Here is a 21,856-nt window from a genome sequence, read left to right as displayed (position 1 = left end):
TAATTTAATAAAAATGAAAGAAAAAAAAGAGACTCTGCTTCAAAAAAAAAAGTCTAATTTACATTGAAATATCACTTAAGACAATTTATCTCCACAAGTATGGGAACACTTAGGTTCCACAACTCATCTTAGAAGTTTCACTTAAGTATTTCAGTTTACTGATTATTGCTATTTTTTCTCTTATTTTTTAATATATTGCGGAGAATAGAAAAGTAGTGAAAGAAAAGAGTAGCAATTTAGAGTTCTTTGCAATAAAACTTACTCATTCTCTCTTATCCTCTATATAAAAGCCAAATATCCAATGCATTTGCCAATTCTTAGGTAGCTTATGTCTTCCTTAAGCTCTGAACACTGCTGACTCTGTGACCACAGGAGTTTCAAGTGGGATCAAACTCTCAGCACCAGTGATATAAACCATCAACAGACTAACTGTGACACAGCCCAGAAAATGACCCTCCTGGGTTTTGCTGTAGTTGCTTCTGTTTGCTTCAGATCTCAAACTGTCTCTGTTTTTAAAGAAACATATTAAATAAATGGGACGAGTCCCACCTTCAAGTAAGGTACAATACTGAAAATAACTACAACTAGTTTAAGAATTAAAAATGGTGTGAAGAGAAGGCTCAGCAGTTAAGAGCACTGACTGCTCTTTACAGAGAGAGGCGTGGAGTTTGGTTCCCAGCACCCACTTGGCAACTCATGACCACTTCTAACTGGATTTCAGGGAATTGGACCTTCTGATTCCTGCAGGCACCAGGCTCACGTCTTGTCCTACTTTCACACATGCAGGTAAACATACATATGCATAGGCTAAATGTAAATATTTTTAAAAAAGTAAAAGCATGCGGACTCCTACAGAAATGAGTACATGCTAGGGCTCTAACTCAGTGGTTTGCCTTACATATGCCAGGCTCTGGGTTTAAGTTTCATCTTTAGTATCCCAAAAATTTTCCTAGATAATAAAAGCCCCACCACAGATGCTGTCCGTTGAACTATCGATTCCTCACAATCTCCCTGAAAATGAATGCATTTTTACCATTTTTAAAGTAAGGAAACAGGCTTAGAAAGGTAGCGTGACTTTCTAGTGACGACTAGTGAACATGGAAGCTAGACTGGAAATCTCAAACTCGGAATTGAGCCTCATGCGTGCCAGACAGCCAGCTCTCCACTGATCTATAGCCATCACTGTTTTGATTTTAATTTTGAGACAAGGTCTCAGAGTTGTCCAAACTCAGAGAGGGCCCTGACCTTATTCTATACCCCACATAGATCTTAAACTTGTAATTCCCCTGACCTCAGCCTCCTGAGTAGCTGGAACTATAGAAATATCCACAAAACCTGGCTCAAATTTCAAACTGGGGAATCAAAATCTAATTCAATGTCCATCAATAAAAGTTAACTAAGGGTTCTTGTTCATGTTGTTTAGTTTCAAGAAAAAAAATTTTAATTGTAGAAATGAAGTAAAACAATCATGACAACTCCCTTTTAAAATTGCTACAATGGTTAAGAACAACCTGCTTGCCAGGCAGTGGTCATACATGCCTTTCTTTAATCCCGGCACTCAGGAGGCAGAAGCAGGAGGATCTCTAATTCAAGGCCAGCCTAGCATACAGAGAGAGTTCCAAGACAGCCAGAGCTACACAGGAAAACCCTATCTCAATGCCACTCCAAACCCCTGAAAAAAGAACAATCTGCTTAGCTAGGTCAAGTGGTGCAGGCCTTTATTGCAAATGCTCAGGAAACAGAGGCAGGCAGAGCTCTCTAAATTCAAGGCCAACCTGGTAAAGAAAAGAGAACAAAAGAAAAAAGAAAGAAAATTCAAGACAATTTACCTGTTCTCTTTCTCAACAGTTGATAGTTCCAAAAAAATAAACAATTTTTAGTTTAAGAAAATAATGGATATCCAGGCATAATTCCTCCCCCAACTTTTTTTTTAAAGATTTATTCATTTATTATACATAAGTACACTGTAGCTGTCTTCAGACACACCAGAAGAGGGCATCAGATCTCTTTACAAATGGTTGTGAGCCACATGTGGTTGCTGGGAATTGAACTCAGGACCTCTGGAAGAGCAGTCAGGGCTCTTAACCTCTGAGCCATCTCTTCAGCCCCTCCCCCAAATTTTTAACTTTGTATTGACTCTGTGAATTTCACATCATGCACCCCAATCCCACATCTCCCCATCCCTTTGTATCCATCCACCCTCCACCCTTGTAACCTAACCTCAAAAAGAAAAAACAGTAATAATAAAATTAAATAATTAAGTAAATAAATAAAATATCCCATTGTGGAAGCTGTAGTGTATCACAGCGTACCCCCCGGATACCCTCCTTTTGCCCACACATCTTTACTTGCAAATGTTCATTGCAATGAGTCATTGGTCTGGTTCAAGAACTCTGGCTTCTGCTACACTATCAATACTGGGTCTCCCTGGGACTCCTCTCAGATATCTTGTTGTTACCCTATGTCATGGAGATCCTGCAGCTCTGGATTTGTAAGGCTGCCCCTTTCAGAGTTTATAGATGGAATAGACATTGGGGTGGGCCAACTCAAAACCCTGATCTGGGTCTGTGTGGCAGCTGAGTTGGTCAGCCCACCCACTTTCCTCCACTGCCCCAATCCACAGCCAGCAAGGGGCAGGGCTACCTCTCCTGCTCTCATGACCTTGGGACAAGCTCTCCTCTAGGGGTAAGAGGGGAGGAAGGGGCATCTGTCCCTCACTCACACCACCACACAGTAAATGAATGCTGGGGCCATCTCTCTCTTGCTCACACCCTCAGAGCTGCTTCACCTGTGCTCCTGCCACCAGGGACAGCTCTACTGTGTGCTGCCCAGGCAAAGTGCAGGGCCCACTCACTCTTGTGTTGGTGAGAGACAAGGCCAGCTCTGCCTCTAGTAAAAGGTGGTGTGACACAAGCTTTCTCCTCCCCTTTTAAAGCAGGATTCTCACTATGTAGCCCAAGCTAATCTCAAACCTGGAATCCAATCACCCCAACCTCCTGAGTACTGGGTTTACAGTCCAGTTTCATCACCAAGCTGAAACAGATGTCACCATCATCATTCCATGAAACAATGCCTGAGCTGCCTTTTTCATCCTTTTCAATTACTACTGGCCAAAAAAGGATCAGATCATCTTACTTTTGAGCTCAAACCTTTGCATCATGTAGTATTTTACGTGAAAACGGTTCCTGTTAGGCTCAAGTTGCTCCCCAGTTGTTGCACTGTTTAGGAAGGTAGTGCAGGTTGGCTGGGGGTGGGGTTTGTGAGTTCATAACTTTGTCCCACTTTCAGTTTATACTCTGTTTGTATTTGTGTCTCAGATATGATTTCTCAGCTTCCTGACCCAGCTCATTGCTGCCATGGGCACCATCATCACCCCATCATCACCCAACCATTATAGACACTCCTAAAATCAAAACCAAAATAAATTCTTACTTCCATGTCATGGAAGTCTTGGTATTTTATCAGAGCAACATAAAGGTAACTAATACATATGACTTGCCCATACACTCAGAATAAAATATAAAATTGATTATTTGAGCTACTGTTAACACCCTAGGCTTTTTAATCCCTCCAAAGAAGTAAGCTTGGGGGCTGGAGAGATGGCTCAGAGGTCAAGAGCACTGGCTGCTCTTCCACAGGTCCTGAGTTCAATTCCCAGCAACCACATGGTGGCTCACAACCATCTGTAATGGGATCAGATGCCCTCTTCTGGTGTGTCTGAAGACAGCAACAGTGTACTAATATTAATAAATAAATAAATCTTTAAAAAAAAAAAAAAAAAAAAGAAGTAAGCTCATCCTGATCCATACATATTCCCACCTAGTGGTCTCCTAACCTGGTGTCTGGAAGGTACATAGGGGTTATGTGTCTATCCTTATTGGAGTTCACTAAATATTTTGTATCTTCTAATCAATATTTTTAACAAAACAAAACATAAAGGCTTCATTTTACACTTTGTATGAGGCAGATCTATGGGAAGTTCAATGTGCTGAAAGGACCTCTCTCCTGGAGGAACCACCTCATACTCTGCCTTCTATCCTTCTATGCAGGTATTGTTGGGTGATGAGGCTCTTTCTAAATTGTATATGCATGTGTGCATGTGTGTACTTGTGTGTGCACGCATGTGAATACAAGTACTGTGATATGTCATGTCATATACACGGGGTTGGGGGGAGTGTCAGAGGACAACTTCTGGAAGTTGGTTCTCCCCTTTGCCTAGGGATTCTGGAGCTGGAACTCAGATTGTCAGGCTTGTCTGCAAGTACTTTTAGTTGCTGAGCCATCTGTACTGCCTAGGTTACAAGCTTTTTATTTTATGTGTATATTTACGTGTCTAATGTGAGTTTGTATATGTGTGTGTGGTGCTCTCAGAGGCCGGAAGAGGATGTCAGATTCTGCTGGAGCTGGAGTTACCAGCAGTTGTAAGTTGCCCAAATATGAATGTTGGGAGTCAAATCTGGGTCCCTCTGAAAAGCAGCCCCACACCCCCATTCTGCTGAGCTGTACCTGTATCCCCTAATCCTGAGCTTTATGTTTTTCTTTTTCTCATTTTCTCTTTTGATTTTACGGTTTCTTAAAACTAACCCTAAGTTGACCTTACTCAAGGTCTATCCTTCTGGAATCTGAGAGTCAGATGCTTACAGAAATAGAAAGGTCTATTTCAACTGGCTAAACTAAAATCTAACTAACACTGCTTCCCTACAGGTAACTGTTCTATTTTTAACCTATAATACACAATCCCTAACAAACCTTACATGTAGTGAGAGATGGCTCAGCAGTTAAGAGCATTTGTTCTAGAAGACCCAGGTTCAATTTCCAGTACCCACACATCAACTCACAGTTGATCTGTAACCCTAATTTCAGGGAATCTGATGCCTTCTATGTCCTCTATGCCTCCACAAGCACCATAAATACATGTGATGCAAATGCATACATGCAGACAAAGCACTCACACATATAAAATAAATCTAAAAAGAAAAACTTTCAAAAATCTTAGGTAGTCTCACACTGGCTATTCACTGATTCTCCAAGAATCTATGATCACTCCCTGGTATTTTGCCCCAAATTTTCCATTTCCTCCAGCTTCAGTGAACCAATATGATTTTTTAACTCAGCAGGACCACCATGATCTGCCTCAGGGCCTGATCTGTATATAATCAGAAAGTCTTCCAGGGCAATCATGAGACACATCTCACACTATTCCTTTTCCCAAGAGCCTGCAGTGTGTACTACCAGCTCTGCTATAGTTTCAAATCGTTGCCTCCTTTTGTCCTATTGTATGTTGTTTATGGTGAACACTAGAACATCTACCTGGAATCTAACGTGTTATCACTCAAGTCCACGTCCCTGAAGCTCACAACTCCCTTAGGTTTTACTTTAAATAAATACTGTCTTCTTAGTGAAGCATTAACATAACTCCACCCTCACCCCACCCTGCAACTCCAGTGAATCAGGTATTCTGGTCTGTGAGATGGCTCAGCAGGCAAAAGCACTTGCCAGTGACCAGCAAGGTGAGCGGAACTCTCACAAGTGTCATCATACCCAAGAATGAAGAGGCCAGATACTCCAACAGAAATTAGTTGAGAAGTCTTTAAAAAGTTGAATAATTTTGCTGAAGTTCAGTTTTCTCATCTATAAGAAATTTTCTTAATTTCAAGCTTTAGAATTCTATGAAAAGTACTAAGTTCTGGGGTTGGGGATTTAGCTCAGTGGTAGAGCGCTTGCCTAGCAAGCGCAAGGCCCTGGATTCCGTCCCCAGCTCTGAAAAAAAGAACAAAAACAAAAAAAAAAAGAAAAGAAAAGTACTAAGTTCTAAAAGACGCTACTTTTTTATTCCAACAAATCTGAATGAGTAAACTGTGAGTCTGCTCACTGTCTCACTCACCAGCAGTCAGGTCTTTGTAGCTCTGCTGGTTGGTCAGCACCTGAGTGAGAACAGCCCTCATCGCTCCTCCCGTTTTAGTCAGGTCTTCTAAAAAGGAAATCTGAGGCTCCAAAAGCTGAAGGACTTTGTTCAGATCTTTTTCTGATGGTGTATCAGCTGCTAAAGAAAGAAAATATTATTCATATATACGTATATAATATATACCCACATATTAGCACATAATTATATAACTAAGGATAACAAAATATTTTGTTCAGAACAATAACATTTTACTCTTTCAAAATTTTGGTGGTTTCGATGATATTTTACAGTCAAAAAAGTCAATATTAAGTCAGTATTAATTAATGATACATAGTGAGAATCTAAACTTGTGGGGCTGGCAGATAGCAACGTGGGAATGCTTGTCCCTAGACCTGGCTTCAATGTCCAGAAACACACGAGAGTCCTCAGACCTCTCAACAAGAGTACTGTGGGCATGCACACTCAAGGAGAAATGGAAATAAAGACTTTAAAAAAAAACCTCTTTAGACAATAAATATTAAAGATGAAAGGAAAGACCCTGTGCTTTTGCCCTTTAAAAAGATGTCCTAAACTGGAAGAGCTTGAAGGGGCTCGAGACCCCATTATGAAAAACAATGACAAGCAACCAGAGCTTCCAGGGACTAAGCCACTACCCAAAGACTATACATGGACTGACCCTGGGCTCCACCCTCATAGGTAGCAATGAATATCCTAGTAAGAGCACCAGTGGAAGGGGAAGCCCTTGGTCCTGCCAAGGCTGAACCCCCAGTGAACGTGATTGTTGGGGGGAGGGGGGTAATGGGGGGAGGATGGGAAGGGGAAGCCCATACAGAAGGGGAGGGGTTAGGGGGATGTTGGCCCAGAAACCAGGAAAGGGAATAACATTGGAAATGTAAATAAGAAATACTCAAGTTAATAATAATAAAAAAAAAAATGTCCTAAAGACCCTATGGCAGTGGCTCTTAGTCTTCCTAAGGCTGCAACCCTTTAATACAGTTCCTCATGTTGTAGTGACCCAAACCATAACATTATTTTGTCGCTACTTCATAACTAATTTTGCTGCTGTTATGAATCATAATATAAATATCTGATATGCAGGATATCTGGTATATGACCCCTGTAAAAGGATTATTCAACCTCCACCCACAAGGTTGAGAGCTGCTGCCCTCAAGTCTAAAAGAAAGACATAAATAAACAAAACTTCAGAGTTTAGTAATGACTAGCTAAAAGAAGAATATGTCTACGGAGCTCAGGGAGGGTCTGTACATCCCACAGGGAACAGTTATTCTGCACCAAACTTTACTTTCTCAGCTGAAAGCAAGTACTGGGAGCGACACGTGTGTACTCTCACAGCAACACAAACACAGGATAACTGATGATTGACGCTTGCTTTAGCCTCCAGGGCTATGAAGACATGTAATAATAGGCTAGACATTCTAAGGTAAAATGACAAAAAGAACCCAAAGCAACTATGAATCCACAGAATTTCTGAGCTTCCATGACCTCAAATTTATAGTGAGCTCGCAAACAGTTTTGGAGTTTTGTTTGAGTTTTCTTGTTTTTTCTTTTTGATTGTTTACCCAACTAAGAAATTAATGATGAGCAACAGAAAACTTTAATGGATGTGCATTCATGACATTCACCCTTAGACAGAAATGATTCCCTAGCTTCTTGATATTTTCAGAAAAACAAGTAAAAACAACAACAAAAGCTAGGTGTGCTGGCACATGCCTTTAGACCTAGCGCTCTGGATGCAGAGGCAGGCAATGTCTACAAGTTCAAGCCCAGCCTGGTCTACATAGACTTCCAGGACAGCCAGCCCTACACTGTAAGCCCCAGTCTCTAAGTAATTAATCATTAAACCAGGTAAGAGTAGCATACAACTATCACAACTATGCACTAGAATCAAGTCACTCTTAATCACTAAATGTTACTGAGAGAAAAATGACACACTTTGTGTGAAATATTCTTTAATAGAATATTAACCATGCCATATTCTGGTTTCAAATTGAATATAAGACTTATAGGCTAAATCATTTAAAGCATGTAAAAATAATATAATAGGGAGCACCACAGGATAAAGATGCCAATGTCATTAGAAAGGCGAAGACATTATAAGAAGTTAGCAAATGTGCTCCATGCTACTACCATCCCTAGTTCATAACGTCCCAATGAACTCTAATATGTGCCTAAATCAAAATCTCAAAGAGTAACTGGAAATTGGGTGATTTTCCTCTTTTTCCTTAGGACTAACTTAATATACACTTAGCAGTGATACAATAATATGAAAGTCAACAATTTAAGTCTATTGTAAGTTGTTATATAAAATATCTGGGGGAGGAAAACAAGAGCAATTTGTTATCTAAAAATTTATTAAATTCAAACATTTTTCAACTACTTAATTTTGCCCAATCATAATGTAACTGCAAATCACTCTTTATTAAGAGGCAAAAAGCACCAAACTATGCCTCCTCCAAGGTATCTATAAAGTTACCTACATGATTTATTTTCCTGTACTTCATAGTCATTACTTTAGAATGTTGAGCAAAGGAGCATAAGACCCAAAAGAGTGTAGTGCAGAAAGGGCATAAATTAGAATAAGATGTAATGTATAAAAACAGCATCATGATGCCCATAATTTTGAATGCTATCTTTAATATTTTATGTTAAAAACAAGTGGTATCTTGGGCTAGCAAGATGGCTCAGTGGTTAGAAGGATTACACTGCTCTTACAGAAGATCTGAGTTCAAGTCTCAGCATCCACATCTGAAGGCTCACAGTTATATGCAACTCAAGTTCCAGAGTATCTTACAACTCTGGCCTCCCTGGCCACCTACACGCTCATGCACAAACACACACACACATACACACATAGTCAAAAATATAAAATCTTAATGATGTCTTTAAATTTTACTTTAAAATTCAGTGATCTGATCATTTAAGAGTATTACAACGAACATATTAAGACATACCTGGTTCATTATAGCCTTCTCTTAAGTACTGAATAAGACAAAAAATGAATCTTGGAAGAACAAATTCAGACATCATCAGTAAGTCTTTGGGGACACAGGGAATATTAGAACTTGATTTAATCTGATGTCTTCTGCAAAACCTGTAATAGGGAGGAAAAAAAAAGAAAGCTAAGAAAAAGGGAAGGAAAAACACAATGTCTAATCAGGCAAGAATGTACTGTTCTATTTACAATACTAAAACAGAAAATACAAATACTGAAGCCAACGTAAGCCTTCTTTATGATTTTTTAAAGCACCAAGTTAAAAAAAATATAACTTTAGTAGGCCTTTAAATTAAAAATGGTACCCAGAGAGATTTTTCCTAAGAAAAGGCTATACTAGCCATGTCTCCAACAGAACACTAAAAGAAAACCACCATAGGATTGACATGTTTGACTGCGATATATTACTTTCAAGTGTTATTTTATTATTTCTGTCCTTTATAAGCCTGTGAGTACAACTTGATAGTTATCTAAAGCATTTACATTTTCCATTCCTATCTCAACAATAATCAATGGTATAAATAATTGAAGCTTATTTTTTAAAGTTTATATATTTAAGTATATATATGCTTGCTAATCTTTACTACATATTATTTTTAAAAAATAACTGGTACATTTGAGCAACAAAGACAAATATTCACAATCCAAATGGTCACATAAGTTACTTTGCTACCAAACACAAAATTACTAATTAAATACATAAAAATGTCTAAAAATAAACTTAATAGGAAGAGTACAAAAACTATCTTAGCTAAAAAACATTAAAAATCTAAATACACCAAAAGTGGGCTTTTAAGTGGGAAACTGATTTTATTTCATAAAACAAAAAATTTAAATTCTGTAAATTTAATTTCACTGGAATCAACCAAAACTACTTCTATCAAATGGAAGAGTCTATGCATAAAATATGGTAGCAACTCTTGGAAGAAATGATTAATGAGAATAAGCTAATCCATAAAACACAGTGTGTATATGGTAATTTAATAACACCAACAGACTACAACTGAGTCCAGGATGCGGGTATGTAAAGTATGGGTTTAATAAATAATAAATACAACTGGAAAAGATTTGTATTATTATTTTAAGAGTATGTGTATGTGTTTGTGTTGTGTTGTGTACAAGAGAACAGGTGCTCACAGAAGCCAAAGTAGGTCTCTGTGAACTTGAGGGTAGCCTGGTTTACGTGATCAGTTCCAGGCCAGCCTGGGCAGCACAATGAGTCCCTGTCTCAAAACAAAAGAGAGAGATCAAGGAAGAATGAACAAAAGAAAGAAGAAAGAAAAGAAAAGGGGTTGAGGATTTAGCTCAGTGGTAGAGCGCTTGCCTAGCAAGCGCAAGGCCCTGGATTCTGTCCCTAGCTCCAGAAAAAAAAAAGAAAGAAAGAAAGAAAAGAGCTGGAGAGATGTCTCAGTGGTTAAGAGCCCCGACTGCTCTTCCAGAGGTCCTGAGTTCAATTCCCAGCAACCACATGGTGGCTCACAACCATCTGTAAAGAGATCTGATGCCCTCTTCTGGTGTGTCTGAAGACAGCTACAGTGTACTTATATATAGTAAATGAATAAATCTTTTTTAAAAAAGTGACAGTGAAAATATGTATGATAAGTATTGATCAGGGAATGAATTGTTTATATTACAAGATTCAGAAGCCTAAGATAGCCTTTGTAGATGCTGGTACAAACAATGATAAAAGACATTAGAAGCAAACTCCCTTAATACATGCTAAAACAGAAATTTGTCTCCTTTTCTGTCCAAGGGTGCTCTATGTAAAGCGGGCATATTGAGAATAAATGCAGCTTGTTCTTTTAAAAAAAAAAAAGAAAGAAAAGAAAAGAAAGAAAAGAAAGGAAAAAAGGAGCATTTAAACCTAATAAAAAATCTAATGCCATTGGTGATTAATAAAAACGGATCAGGAAAAGCCATATTAGGAAAAATTACCCCACACATTCACTTGTCAATGGTAAAACAAAAGAAAAAAAAAAGGTTTACAATTGATAATTGGCCAAAGGGTTACCTAATATTACTGTGTTTTTAGCCCAGAATGGCACCCTGTCCCATTGTAACTTTTGACTCAGTACACTTAGCTTACTACTCCCATTAAGCATGGCCTGCTCTAACTTCTTTCTAATCTTAGTATATAATCCTTTAACTTTCTACTGACCATTTTTTAGAAGATGTAATTTTTTATTTATGTGTATGTGTGCATCCCACATTGGGGATGCTGGGGTTGAGGAAGCCTGGTTTCAGAGCTCTGCAGCTGGAGTAACAGGAGGTTGTATTGTAAGCCATAAGATGTATGCACCAGGAACCAAGCTTGGGCCTTTTGAAGGAGCAACAAGCACTCTTAATGCCTGAACCATCTTTCCATCCCCTCCATAAGCTCTTCAAACCTTCTGAAATTTTTATTTACTTTCAACACAACTATATTAGCTTGAGTTCTTTTTAAATTAGAATTAAGATATAAGATAAATATTTTGTGGTATTTTCTAAAGAAAACAGTGATCCATGAATACCCACACGGCAGGGGTTTGTTCTATTTTGTTTTAGAAGGGGGCTTGCCATGGGGATTTTTTAAATTTTTTTTATTAGATATATTTCTTTATTTACATTTCAAATGTTATTCCCTTTCCTGGTTTCCTGTCCATAGACCCCCATCCCCTCCTCCTCCCCCCCCCTCCCCCATACAGGTGTTTCCTCCCATCCACCTCCCTTATATTCCCGCCCCCCCGACATTCCCCTGCACTGGGGGTCCAACCTTGGCAGAACCAAGAGCTTTCCTTCCACTGGTGCCCCATCAAGGCTAATCTCTACTACATATGCAGTTGGAGCCCTGGGTCAGTCCATGTATAGTCTTTCGGTAGTGGTTTAGTCTCTAGAAGCTCTGGTTGGTTGGCATTGTTGTTCATATGGGGTTGCAAGCTCCTTCAACTCTTTCAATCCTTCCTCTAATTCCCCCAAAGGGGGTCCCATTCTCAGTTCTGTGGTTTGCTGCTGACATTCGCCTCTGTATTATTTGACACGCTCTAGCAGTGTCTTTCAGGAGAAATCTATATCTGGTCCCTTTCAGCATGCATTTTTTAGCTTCATCAATCTTATCTAGTTTTGGTGGCTGAACATAGATGGGCCACATGTGGGGCAGGCTCTGAATGGCCATTCCTTCAGTCTCTTCTCTAAACTTTGTCTCTATATACCCTCCTATGGATATTTTTGTTCCCCTTTTAAGAAGGAGTGGGAGCATCCACATTTTGGTCATCCTTTTTCTTGAAGTAATTCGAGCTTTTGGGATAATATACACTTACCAATGAGTGCATACCAAGTGTGTTTTTCTGTGACTGGGTTACCTCACTCAGGATGATATTTTTAGTTCATTCCATTCGCCTATGAATTTCATGAAGTTATTGTTTTTGATAGCTGAGTAGTACTCCATTGTGTAGATGTATGTCATATAGATCTTTCACTTGCTTGGTTAAAGTCACACCAAGATATTTTATATTATTTGGGACTATTGTGAAGGGTGTCATTTTCCTAATTTCTTTCTCAGCCTCTTCATCTTTTGATTAGAATAAGACTACTGATTTGTTTGAGTTAATTTTATACCCCAACACTGTGCTGAAGTTGTTATTAGGTTAAGTAGTTCTATGGTGGAACTTTGGGGTCACTTAAGTATACTATCATATCATCTGCAAATAATGATATTTTGACATCTTCCCTTATAATTTGTATCCCATTGACTTCCTTTCGTTGTCTGATTGCTCTGGCTAGGACTTCAAGAACTATATTGAATAAGTAGGGAAAAGTGGGGAGTCTTGTCTAGTCCCTGGTTTTAGTGGGATTGCTTCAAGTTTCTTTCCATTTAGTTTGATGTTAGCTAACGGTTTGCCGTATATTGCTTTTACTATGTTTAGATATGGGCCTTGAATTCCTGGTCTTTCTGGGACTTTTATCATGAAGGGGTGTTGAATTTTGTCAAATGCTTTCTTAGCATCTAATGAAATGATCATGTGGTTTTTATCTTTGAGTTTGTTTATATATGGGTTATGTATATATGGTTCTTAGATCTAGATAAGATTTTAATATGTATCCACATGTTTCCTAACCATTTTACTTATTTAGGAAAGGAAATTTTAAATTCACAAAGCCCTGAGGCTATAGTATAGAATTCAGCCCTTTTTTTCTTAGATATAATATTTTCAGCCTTAAAAGCCTAATACAGTCTGTTACAAACATTCAATGTTGCTTTTATAAAGTAAAAGAAAGAATGAGCAATATTAAACAAATGAGGGGTTTGGGGATTTGGCTCAGTGGGGTTTGGGGATTTGGCTCAGTGATAGAGCGCTTGCTTAGCAAGCGAAGGCCTTGAGTTCGGTCCCCAGCTCCGGGGGAAAAAAATAAAAGAATAAACAAATGAGAATGTAAGTTTTTATTTTTAGGGCTGGAGAGACACAGTGTCACTATGTAGCTCTGGAACATAGCTGTCCTGGAGCCTGCTATGTAGGGCAGACTGGCCTCAAGCTCACAGAGATGGTCTGTTTCCCAAGTCTGAGCACCTCACCCAAAGTGTGATGTGATCTAATGAAATGCTATTGTCATAAATAAGCAGGGAACTCTTGGACAACAGCTTGCCAACAAGGATAGCCACAGAACAGACAACACAGAAGTCTTCTTAACTAGTAATCAAACTAGCCCATTATTGCGCTGAACTATTAATCAAGTAAAGTCCTCTTAGACTGTAAAGTGTTTTACTGAATCTAAGTCAAGGGTGTAAGGTGCATCTCATTCACAAAATAGCTGGCAGCAAATAATCTCCAAGATGGGTTCCAATATTAAAATTCTATGTGCCCAGACATAGACAATAACTCCATACAGGAGCTGGAGAATAGCATGAGAAACACAGTAAGATTTCCCTCACAGTATCAAATAAGATGAAAACAAGGAGGGGAAAGGGAAAGGAAACAATCTTTTGAGACAATGGCTATCAATGGCTATCATTGAACTCAATCCCCCTGCCTCTACATTTCAAGTTCTAGGACTGCGCCACCACATCTGATTTCAAAAATGCATTTTAATGGTAAATACAGTGATTTATGTAATTTTAAAAGATAATCCCGGCATCAGGAGGCAAAGGTAGGAGAATTTTTGTGAGTTCCAGGCCAGCCAGGGCTACAAAGTGCCCTGTATTTAATTACTTATAATTATATATTTTTTTAAAAAATAAAGCTAACAAGATAAGTTTTCAGGAAAATCTATACTGAAATTTGTACATAAGTTTCCATGAACTTGTACTAAGTTTGGTTCCTTTTCTAAAAGGTGATAATTCTCTCCCAAAAATAAAGCAGAGCAACACATTTCCAGAGAACATGAAGACAACAGAAAATATCCTTAGGTGACTGGGCCTAAGTGGTAGAATTCTTAGCATTAAGGTCTTAGACTCAATGGAAAGAAGAGAGGAGGGGAAGGAAAATAAATTTAACACAGAAGACTGTACATTCAAAAATATGTACATAATTAAAGGAATTTAGTTTATCATTAAAAAACATATTTGTTTTCCAGGAGGGGAGACAGGCAATATCACATTTTCTTCAATATATTTTAATCAAAACACCACTTAACTACAGGTGATGGTCACCTTTAATCCCAGCACTTAGGAGGCAAAGACAGGTGGATCTCTGTGAGTTCAAGGCCACCTTGGTCTACAGAAGGAGTTCCAGAACCTCCCAAGCTATATAGAGAAACCCTGTCTTGAAAAGCAAAAAAGTAAAAAAGAAGAAGAAAAAAGGGACTGGAGACATGGTTCAGTGATAAAGAGCACTGGCTACTCTTCCAGAGGTCCTGAGTTCAATTCCCAGCAACCACATAATGGCTCACAGTCATCTGTAATGGGATCTGACGCCCTCTTCTGGTACGCAGGTGTACATGCAGATAGAGCACTCATATACATCAAAATTTTTAAAAGGAAAAAAAAAAAAAAAAAAAAAAAAAAACACCTACCACTTACCACTTAACTATAATGGAAACAAAGCCACTCTCCAAAAACATGCCTTATTAATAAAAAAAAAAAATTAAAGAAATTCTACATCAAAAGCAAAGATACAAGACACTTGGGACATTAACTTTTACCCTAGATAAATTAGACACCAAATAACTCTTTCATTTAAAACAACCAAAATCTAGCTAAAGTACAAAGTGCTATTTTTCAACAATCTGGATATCAGGCAATAGGCAGGAAACAGACTGAGCCTTACCAAAGTCATCTTACTTCATTAGGAGATTTTCCCAGATCCAACACAAACAAGAACCAAAATGGCCTAGGCAAATTTCCTGACTTGAGAAGACAGAACTTGTTCTAGAAAATGAATGCAGCTATACTTTGAGCTATATCAAAAAGGAAAAAAAAACTCTAAAGAAATTATCCCCTGAATGCATAAAGAATGTTCCAGAGTCCTGAGGTACTGATCAGCACATAAATGTAAGAAAATTACCCAACACCAGAGATAAACACCTCTGAAAGCATAGGACTCACATGTTAGATCAAGAATGGTATAAATGGGTTGGGGATTTAGCTCAGTGGTAGAGCGCTTGCCTAGCAAGCTCAAGACCCTGGGTTTGGTCCTCAGCTCCGGGGAAAAAAGAAAGAAAAAAAAAAAGAATGGTATAAATGGTATCTGTTCCCACAATCATACTGGAAATTACAAAATTCAAGCAAGAAGCCAGGTGTGGTTGAACAGACCTTTAATCCCAGCACTCATGAGACGGAAGTAAATAGATCTTTTTTGAGTTTGAGGCTAGCCTGGTCAACAAGTGAGTTCCAGAACAGCCAGAAAGCTCCACCATTGAGACCCTGTCTAAAAGTAAAAACAAATAGATGAATAGATGACTAGGTGAAGCTATAGGTAGAATAGATGAATGGATGACTACATGAATAGCTATAGATAGATGTCAGAGAGAAACAGAGAGAGATGATACATAGAGAGCAGATAGATAGCAAAAGATAGATGTTACAGACAGATAAATATAGATAGAGATATGATAGACAGCAGAGACAGACAGAAGGCAAGAAGTAATTTTTAAGACTTCAGAGACTGAAACTTGCAAATGCTAGGCAACCACTTTCCCACTTAACTACATCCTCAGTCAAAATTACACTAATTCATGAGACTTCAATAACTCAAAAGAATCTTTCCTCAGAAGAAGACAAAAATTAACCCCAAACTAAGCACTTCATCAGTCTTTTATGATTTGTTACTTAACATTTTCAAACTATTTCCAAGAAAATAACTGTATGCTAAAAATAAAGTATACACATAAAAACAATATATGAACAATATATAGGGCAGCCAACAAGGTACAACTTACAATGTCAGGCATCGAATGTATAGAACACAGAGAAGGAAGGAACAAAAACTTTTGAGAATCATCTATTACAACTGACTCAGGATACAAATGTGAGAATCAAGCAAAGAATGCTAAATGCCCAAAGGAAAAGTAGACGTCAGGGAAATGGCCCCAGTGGATAAAGTCCTTGCTAAGCAAGCATGAGGTCCTGAATTTGCATCCCAGCACACATAAAAATAAAAAGCAAGAAGAAAGAGTAGCATCTATTTGTAACCCCAGCAACAGCAGAGGGGAGACAGGCAGACTAGGGACTCAGTAGCCAGAAAGTGTAGCCTGAACACCAAGTTCCAGGTTCAACAAGAGACCCAGTCTCAAACAACGAGAAAAAAAAGCAATTTTTAAAAAAGGCACCCAACATCTTCCTGGTCTCAATACCTACCTGCATGCTTGTCCAGTTACATACACACACACACACACACACACACACACACACACACACACACACACACACACACAGAGAGAGAGAGAGAGAGAGAGAGAGAGAGAGAGAGAGAGAGAGAGAGAGAGATTGATTAGAAGAAAGTGGATAGATCCTGACACTCAATTACAAAATATCCACAAATTCTATCTGGTCTGATATATCTGACATCAATTATACCACCAAAACTTCTGGCTTCAATCAACCAGTCCTTGGTTTCTTTTCTCCCAGGACACTTAAATTACTTTACTTCTGGACAGTCAGGGAGGCATTTTAGCATTTTTCTTGTCTCCTTGTCAAATGACCTACACTAAAGCTCTTTCTTTTTGCAAACACCTATTATATCATTGACACTGAACTTCATACCATAGTATAGTAAAAATTATAGCACATAAACTAGCAAAGGAAATACACAGTTAACAACAAAAACATCATCCAGAGGAAAAGGCAACCAAGAACAAACATGACAACTTGAAAACAAGAAAACAGACTTAAATTAGTCTTTAGCTCCAAATGTTCTTAAGTATAAGACCCAGGTACCACCACCAGAGGTTTATATTGAATAAAAAAGCAAGAGCCAATGAAAGAAGCTTCTTCGTGTGTTTATTTATTTTTCTATGTGTATGTGGGGGTGGGGGTGGAGCGCATGTTGCCATGGATAGAAGTCAGAGGACAACTTTCAGCTTTCAGGAGTTGTTTTCCTCCTTGTACCATGTGGAATTAAACTCAGGTCTTCAGGCTTGCAGGCTTTGACACTTGCTCAGCAATGAATAGAATAGAAAAGTATTAAAAATGTAAGGGTTACATATGTAACTTGATAACATATTTTTTTTTGAAGATTTCATTGAGCCCCTAAATACAAAAAGTCTTCTAAGTTGGAAGAGCAGGTCACCACTACAAACAACTCCCACGAACACTAGACCCTTTCCAAATGAACAAGGAACAAGACTGACAGAAGTATATTCTAAAACCAAAAGAAGCTAGGCAACAGTGGTTCAGGTGTGGGCACGCCTTTAATCCTCATTCTCCTGAGTCATAGGCAGGCAGATCTCTGAGTTCAAGGCCAACCTGGTCTTCAGAGCATTATGTAATGGTCAGTGTGTAATGGCCTCTGAGGAGTTCCAGGACAGCTAAGCTACACTGAGAAACCCTCTCCCAAAAAATACAAAATACAATACAATCAAAACAAAAAGCTTATTAGCAGAGCAGCACAGGGCTAAGGAGGGGTGGCTCAGTAGTAATGTGTCTGCTGTGCAAGAACCAAGACCTGAGGACTCACATAAGGAGCTAAGCATAGTGGTGCATGCCTCTAACTCCAACAGGGGAGGAGACAACAGAGCTCTGAGGCTTACTAGCCAGAGGTCAGAGAACAACTTGTGTAATTGGTTCTCTCCTTCTACCATATTGAACCCGTGTGATGGTCTGTATATGCTCCATCCAGGGAGTGGCACTATTAGAAGATGTGGCCCTGTTGGAATAGGTGTGTCACTGTGGGTGTGGACTATAAGACCCTCATCCTAGCTGCCTGGAAGCCAGTATTCTGCTAGCAGCCTTCAGATGAAGATGTAGAACTCTCAGCTCCTCCTGCACCATGCCTGCCTGGATGTTGCCATTCTCCTGCCTTGATGATAATGGACTGAACCTCTGAACCTGTAAGCCAGCCCCAATTAAATGTTCGTTTTAAGACTTGCTTTGGTGATGGTGTCTGTTCACAGCAGTAAAACCCTAAGACAACCTGGAACTTGGTGTTTAGGCCAGACTTTCTGGCTACATAGCCCCTAGTCTGCCTGTCTCCCTTCTGCTATTGCCGGGGTTACAAATGGGTGCTACACTATCTTGATTTTTATGTGAGCTTTAGGTGCAGTGAGACTCTCTCAAAAAACAAAAGTGGAGGGTCAGCAAGATGCCTCAGCAAGTAAAGGTGGCTGCTGTCCTTCCTGACCACCTGAAGTTTAACCCCTAAGTCCCCTGATGGAAGGAGAGAACCAATTGCCTCAAGTTGTTCTCTGACCTACACACACATACATACATAAGCAAATTTTTAATAAGAAGAATGTGGAGAGTGATAAAAGCACTATTAACTTCTAACTTCAATATGCAAGAAACACACACATGCATATACATATGTATACCCGCACATGTGCAAATGCCCACTGACAAGTATAACACAAACACAAACAAAAGCCAGAATAGACCAATTATTGATCTATGTAGAGATAGTGTTTATATGCACTGTGCAAAGATGTGCCTCCGTCCTTCCTTGTCTGCCTAAGGCATCTCCAGATTGATTAAAATAAAAAGTTGATGGACTATAGCAGAGGCAGGAAGTAGGAGGTGGGACATCAGGCAGAAAGAGAGGAATTCTGGGATAAAATAGTCAGGCACTTAAAATTCACCATCTGGAGGCAGAGGACGCTGGAAACTGAGGAGAGGTAATCAGCCATGTAGCAGGACATAGAATAATATAAATGTGATAATTGAGTTACAAGCTAGTCAGGGGGAAAAAATCTAGATTAAGACCTAGAAATTTATAAATTTATAAATAAATAAAAAGCCTCCAAGTCATTATAATTGGATACTGGGGCACAGGTGGAAAAGCTGCCAGTTACAAATGGCCCCAATCAGCTAGGGTCAGTGGCTTTGAAGTTGTCCTGGAAGCAATTTTAAGAGAATGATGCCTATTCCCCAGAAAAGAGGTGGGTGGGTTTTCATCGTTCAATGGGAATCGATGTCATTGTTTGGGGGAGCTGGTTACAAATTGTCACGGGACAAAATAAAGGAGGTTAGATTCAGAGATTTATTTCTCTTTTTCTTTTCTCTATCCTTCTTCTCTCTTATCTAATGTTAGGTGAAGAGTGGAGAGAAGAGATAGAAAGAAAAGGATGGGAATATAGGAATGATAGGGTAAAAAGGTAGATTACTCACCCTCCTTTTAGACTAAAGAACTTCAACAAACCAAATATTTATGTATATATTTATTTTATATAATATAATACTTTATGCCTACATACACATACAAATATATTTATATGTGTATTTTATATATTTACATATTTGTATATTTTATATATATGTTTATATGTAAAAATTTACATATGTGGGGGGGGTGCGCATGTTTTAACTGTACCTATGCAACTCCTTTAAAAATGTCATGTGAAGTTCTAATCCTTGAAAACTGCTATTGCAGAGGATAGTAAAGACAGTTAAGAAATTCAAGTTAGTAGTCAGTCAAACTTGTGACGGTCATGTGACTAGCTTAATTACATAAATAAGCTTTACTAAGCTTCCTGTAGGTATTTCAAAATTGAACTGATAATGGATAGCAACATTGGACTACTCAGATGTACTAGAGATCGATGATCTTCAAAATCCTCACTATATGGCATTTAGAGATGTTTCATACTGTAAGGTTTCATGGCAGTGAGACAGGCCTGCTCCTGCCAGCACCCCCACTCAACTTCAGAGAAGACGACAGAGCTAGAAGAACCTCCTTATGGAGCTTGCTTCAGATGTGGCAAACTAGCCACTGGACAAGAACCTGCCCCTGCCTCAACTGCTGACAGCATGCTGTCCAAAACGGACAAACAGGACACAGGGAAGTCAACTGTTGAGTTTTGCCAAGACAAGGTAGGCAGTCCTTCACAATTCCTGCTTCACAAAAAAAAAAAAAAAAAAAAAAAAAGCCTGTCAGATATTCTGGGTCAGAAGGCTGAAGATGATGCTCCCAGGACACAGAGGAACCTTGGGAGACTGTCCAGGTAGCCAGCAACCTTTGTCATTTCTATAGTTTTGGAAGCTGCTTGCTCTGTACTTCCTGTTTACTCTGGTAATAGTTATCCTTCTCAGATCTCAATAGGGTTAAAAACTAGATAGTTATAGTTTCACAATTAAACATAAGTTGTTTAGGATTCAAGATAACAATTTAAGGTCTAAGAAGATATTTATAGGTTAGTAAATTCAAATTATGATAGAAAGTGAATTAGGTACAGAACTTTGAACTCACCAAGATAGGATAGATAATATTTTCTCCAAGGTTACCAAATATATATGGTCTGGACATTGTGAATATAATTCTTACCTGATGGTTTTCATAACTGTTCTTTTTTTTTTTCTTTTCTTTTCTTTTTTCTTTTTTTCAGAGCTGGGGACCGAACCCAGGGCCTTATGCTTGCTAGGCAAGTGCTCTACCACTGAACTAAATCCCCAACCCCTTCATAACTGTTCTTATTGTATATAGTTTACTGATGTTAGAGAAAGAGCCTTTTATTGGACTAAAAGAGGGAAATGTAGGATAATGTTTATATCACTATGTGAAGCTCCTCAATGACCTATAGCAAAGGCAGGAAGTAGAAGGTGGGACATCCGGCAGCTAGCAAGGAAATCTGGGATAAAATAGTCAGGCACTTAAGGTTTGCCATACAGACTCAGAAGAAGTCGGACATATAAAACTGAGGAGAGGTACCAGCCATGTAGCAGGACATAGAATGGAATAAACCAGATAATTGAGTTACAAATAGTTTTAAAGTATTATAATGAGAAGAGAAAAAATAATTACAACTAAGAGGACTTCCAATTTGTTGCTATACTTCAGATGCCACAAAGTCTTCTACCCACTGAAAGCAGAAATCACATCTACACTACTTCTGGTAAATTAGTAATAGAAAAGGGCAATGAATACAGAAAAAGAACTAGAGTTTTCTTCAGCTCTTCTTCCTCCAACTTCTTACATCATGAAAGGTATTTTGCTCCTTGTGTGAATTGGTAACTTCACAATTAGATGACTATTTCATTAAAAAAAAAAAAAAATTCCACGTTCATAAGGGAAGAAACTTTACAAGTAATCCATGCAAATATATACAGACATACATTAATTTAAGAGATTAGCTCTACCAGGAGTGGCAGTACATGCCTTTAAATCTAGCACTCAAAAGGCAGGGGCAGGCAGAGCTAGCCCAGTCTACACAGTAAGCTCAGGAGAGCCAGGTATACAATGTGACCCTATTTTGAAAAAACAAAAAAATAATCATTCTAATACTTTCTACCAATAACCATATTGTATTAACTATTTTGCTAAAATGCCAGTATATGTAAATAGGACATAAATGGGAAAGTAGGGGTTGGGGATTTAGCT

The 21,856-nt window shown here is 38.6% G+C and overlaps 1 protein-coding gene across 3 annotated transcripts in view; it reads right to left on the bottom strand.

Moving 5' to 3' along the window:
• The window catches only part of Ubr3 (ubiquitin protein ligase E3 component n-recognin 3), a 146,080-nt gene that overhangs the window by 118,336 nt on the left and 5,888 nt on the right, over positions 1-21,856 (bottom strand). For 2 of the 3 annotated variants that reach the window (XM_032903454.1, XM_032903452.1), the window contains exons 2-3: positions 8,878-9,017; positions 5,885-6,043 (exon numbers count right to left, since the gene is read on the bottom strand). In XM_032903454.1, coding sequence (XP_032759345.1) covers positions 5,885-6,043; positions 8,878-9,017 — 299 coding nt within the window. The remainder of the gene's footprint in view (positions 1-5,884; positions 6,044-8,877; positions 9,018-21,856) is intronic. The other variant, XM_032903453.1, reaches the window with a different exon arrangement.

This window comes from Rattus rattus, chromosome 5 (genome assembly GCF_011064425.1).
Source record: "Rattus rattus isolate New Zealand chromosome 5, Rrattus_CSIRO_v1, whole genome shotgun sequence".
NCBI lineage: Eukaryota > Metazoa > Chordata > Mammalia > Rodentia > Muridae > Rattus > Rattus rattus.
Note: the sequence above shows the minus strand (reverse complement) of the source record. Positions and strands in the feature narration are given on the sequence as shown.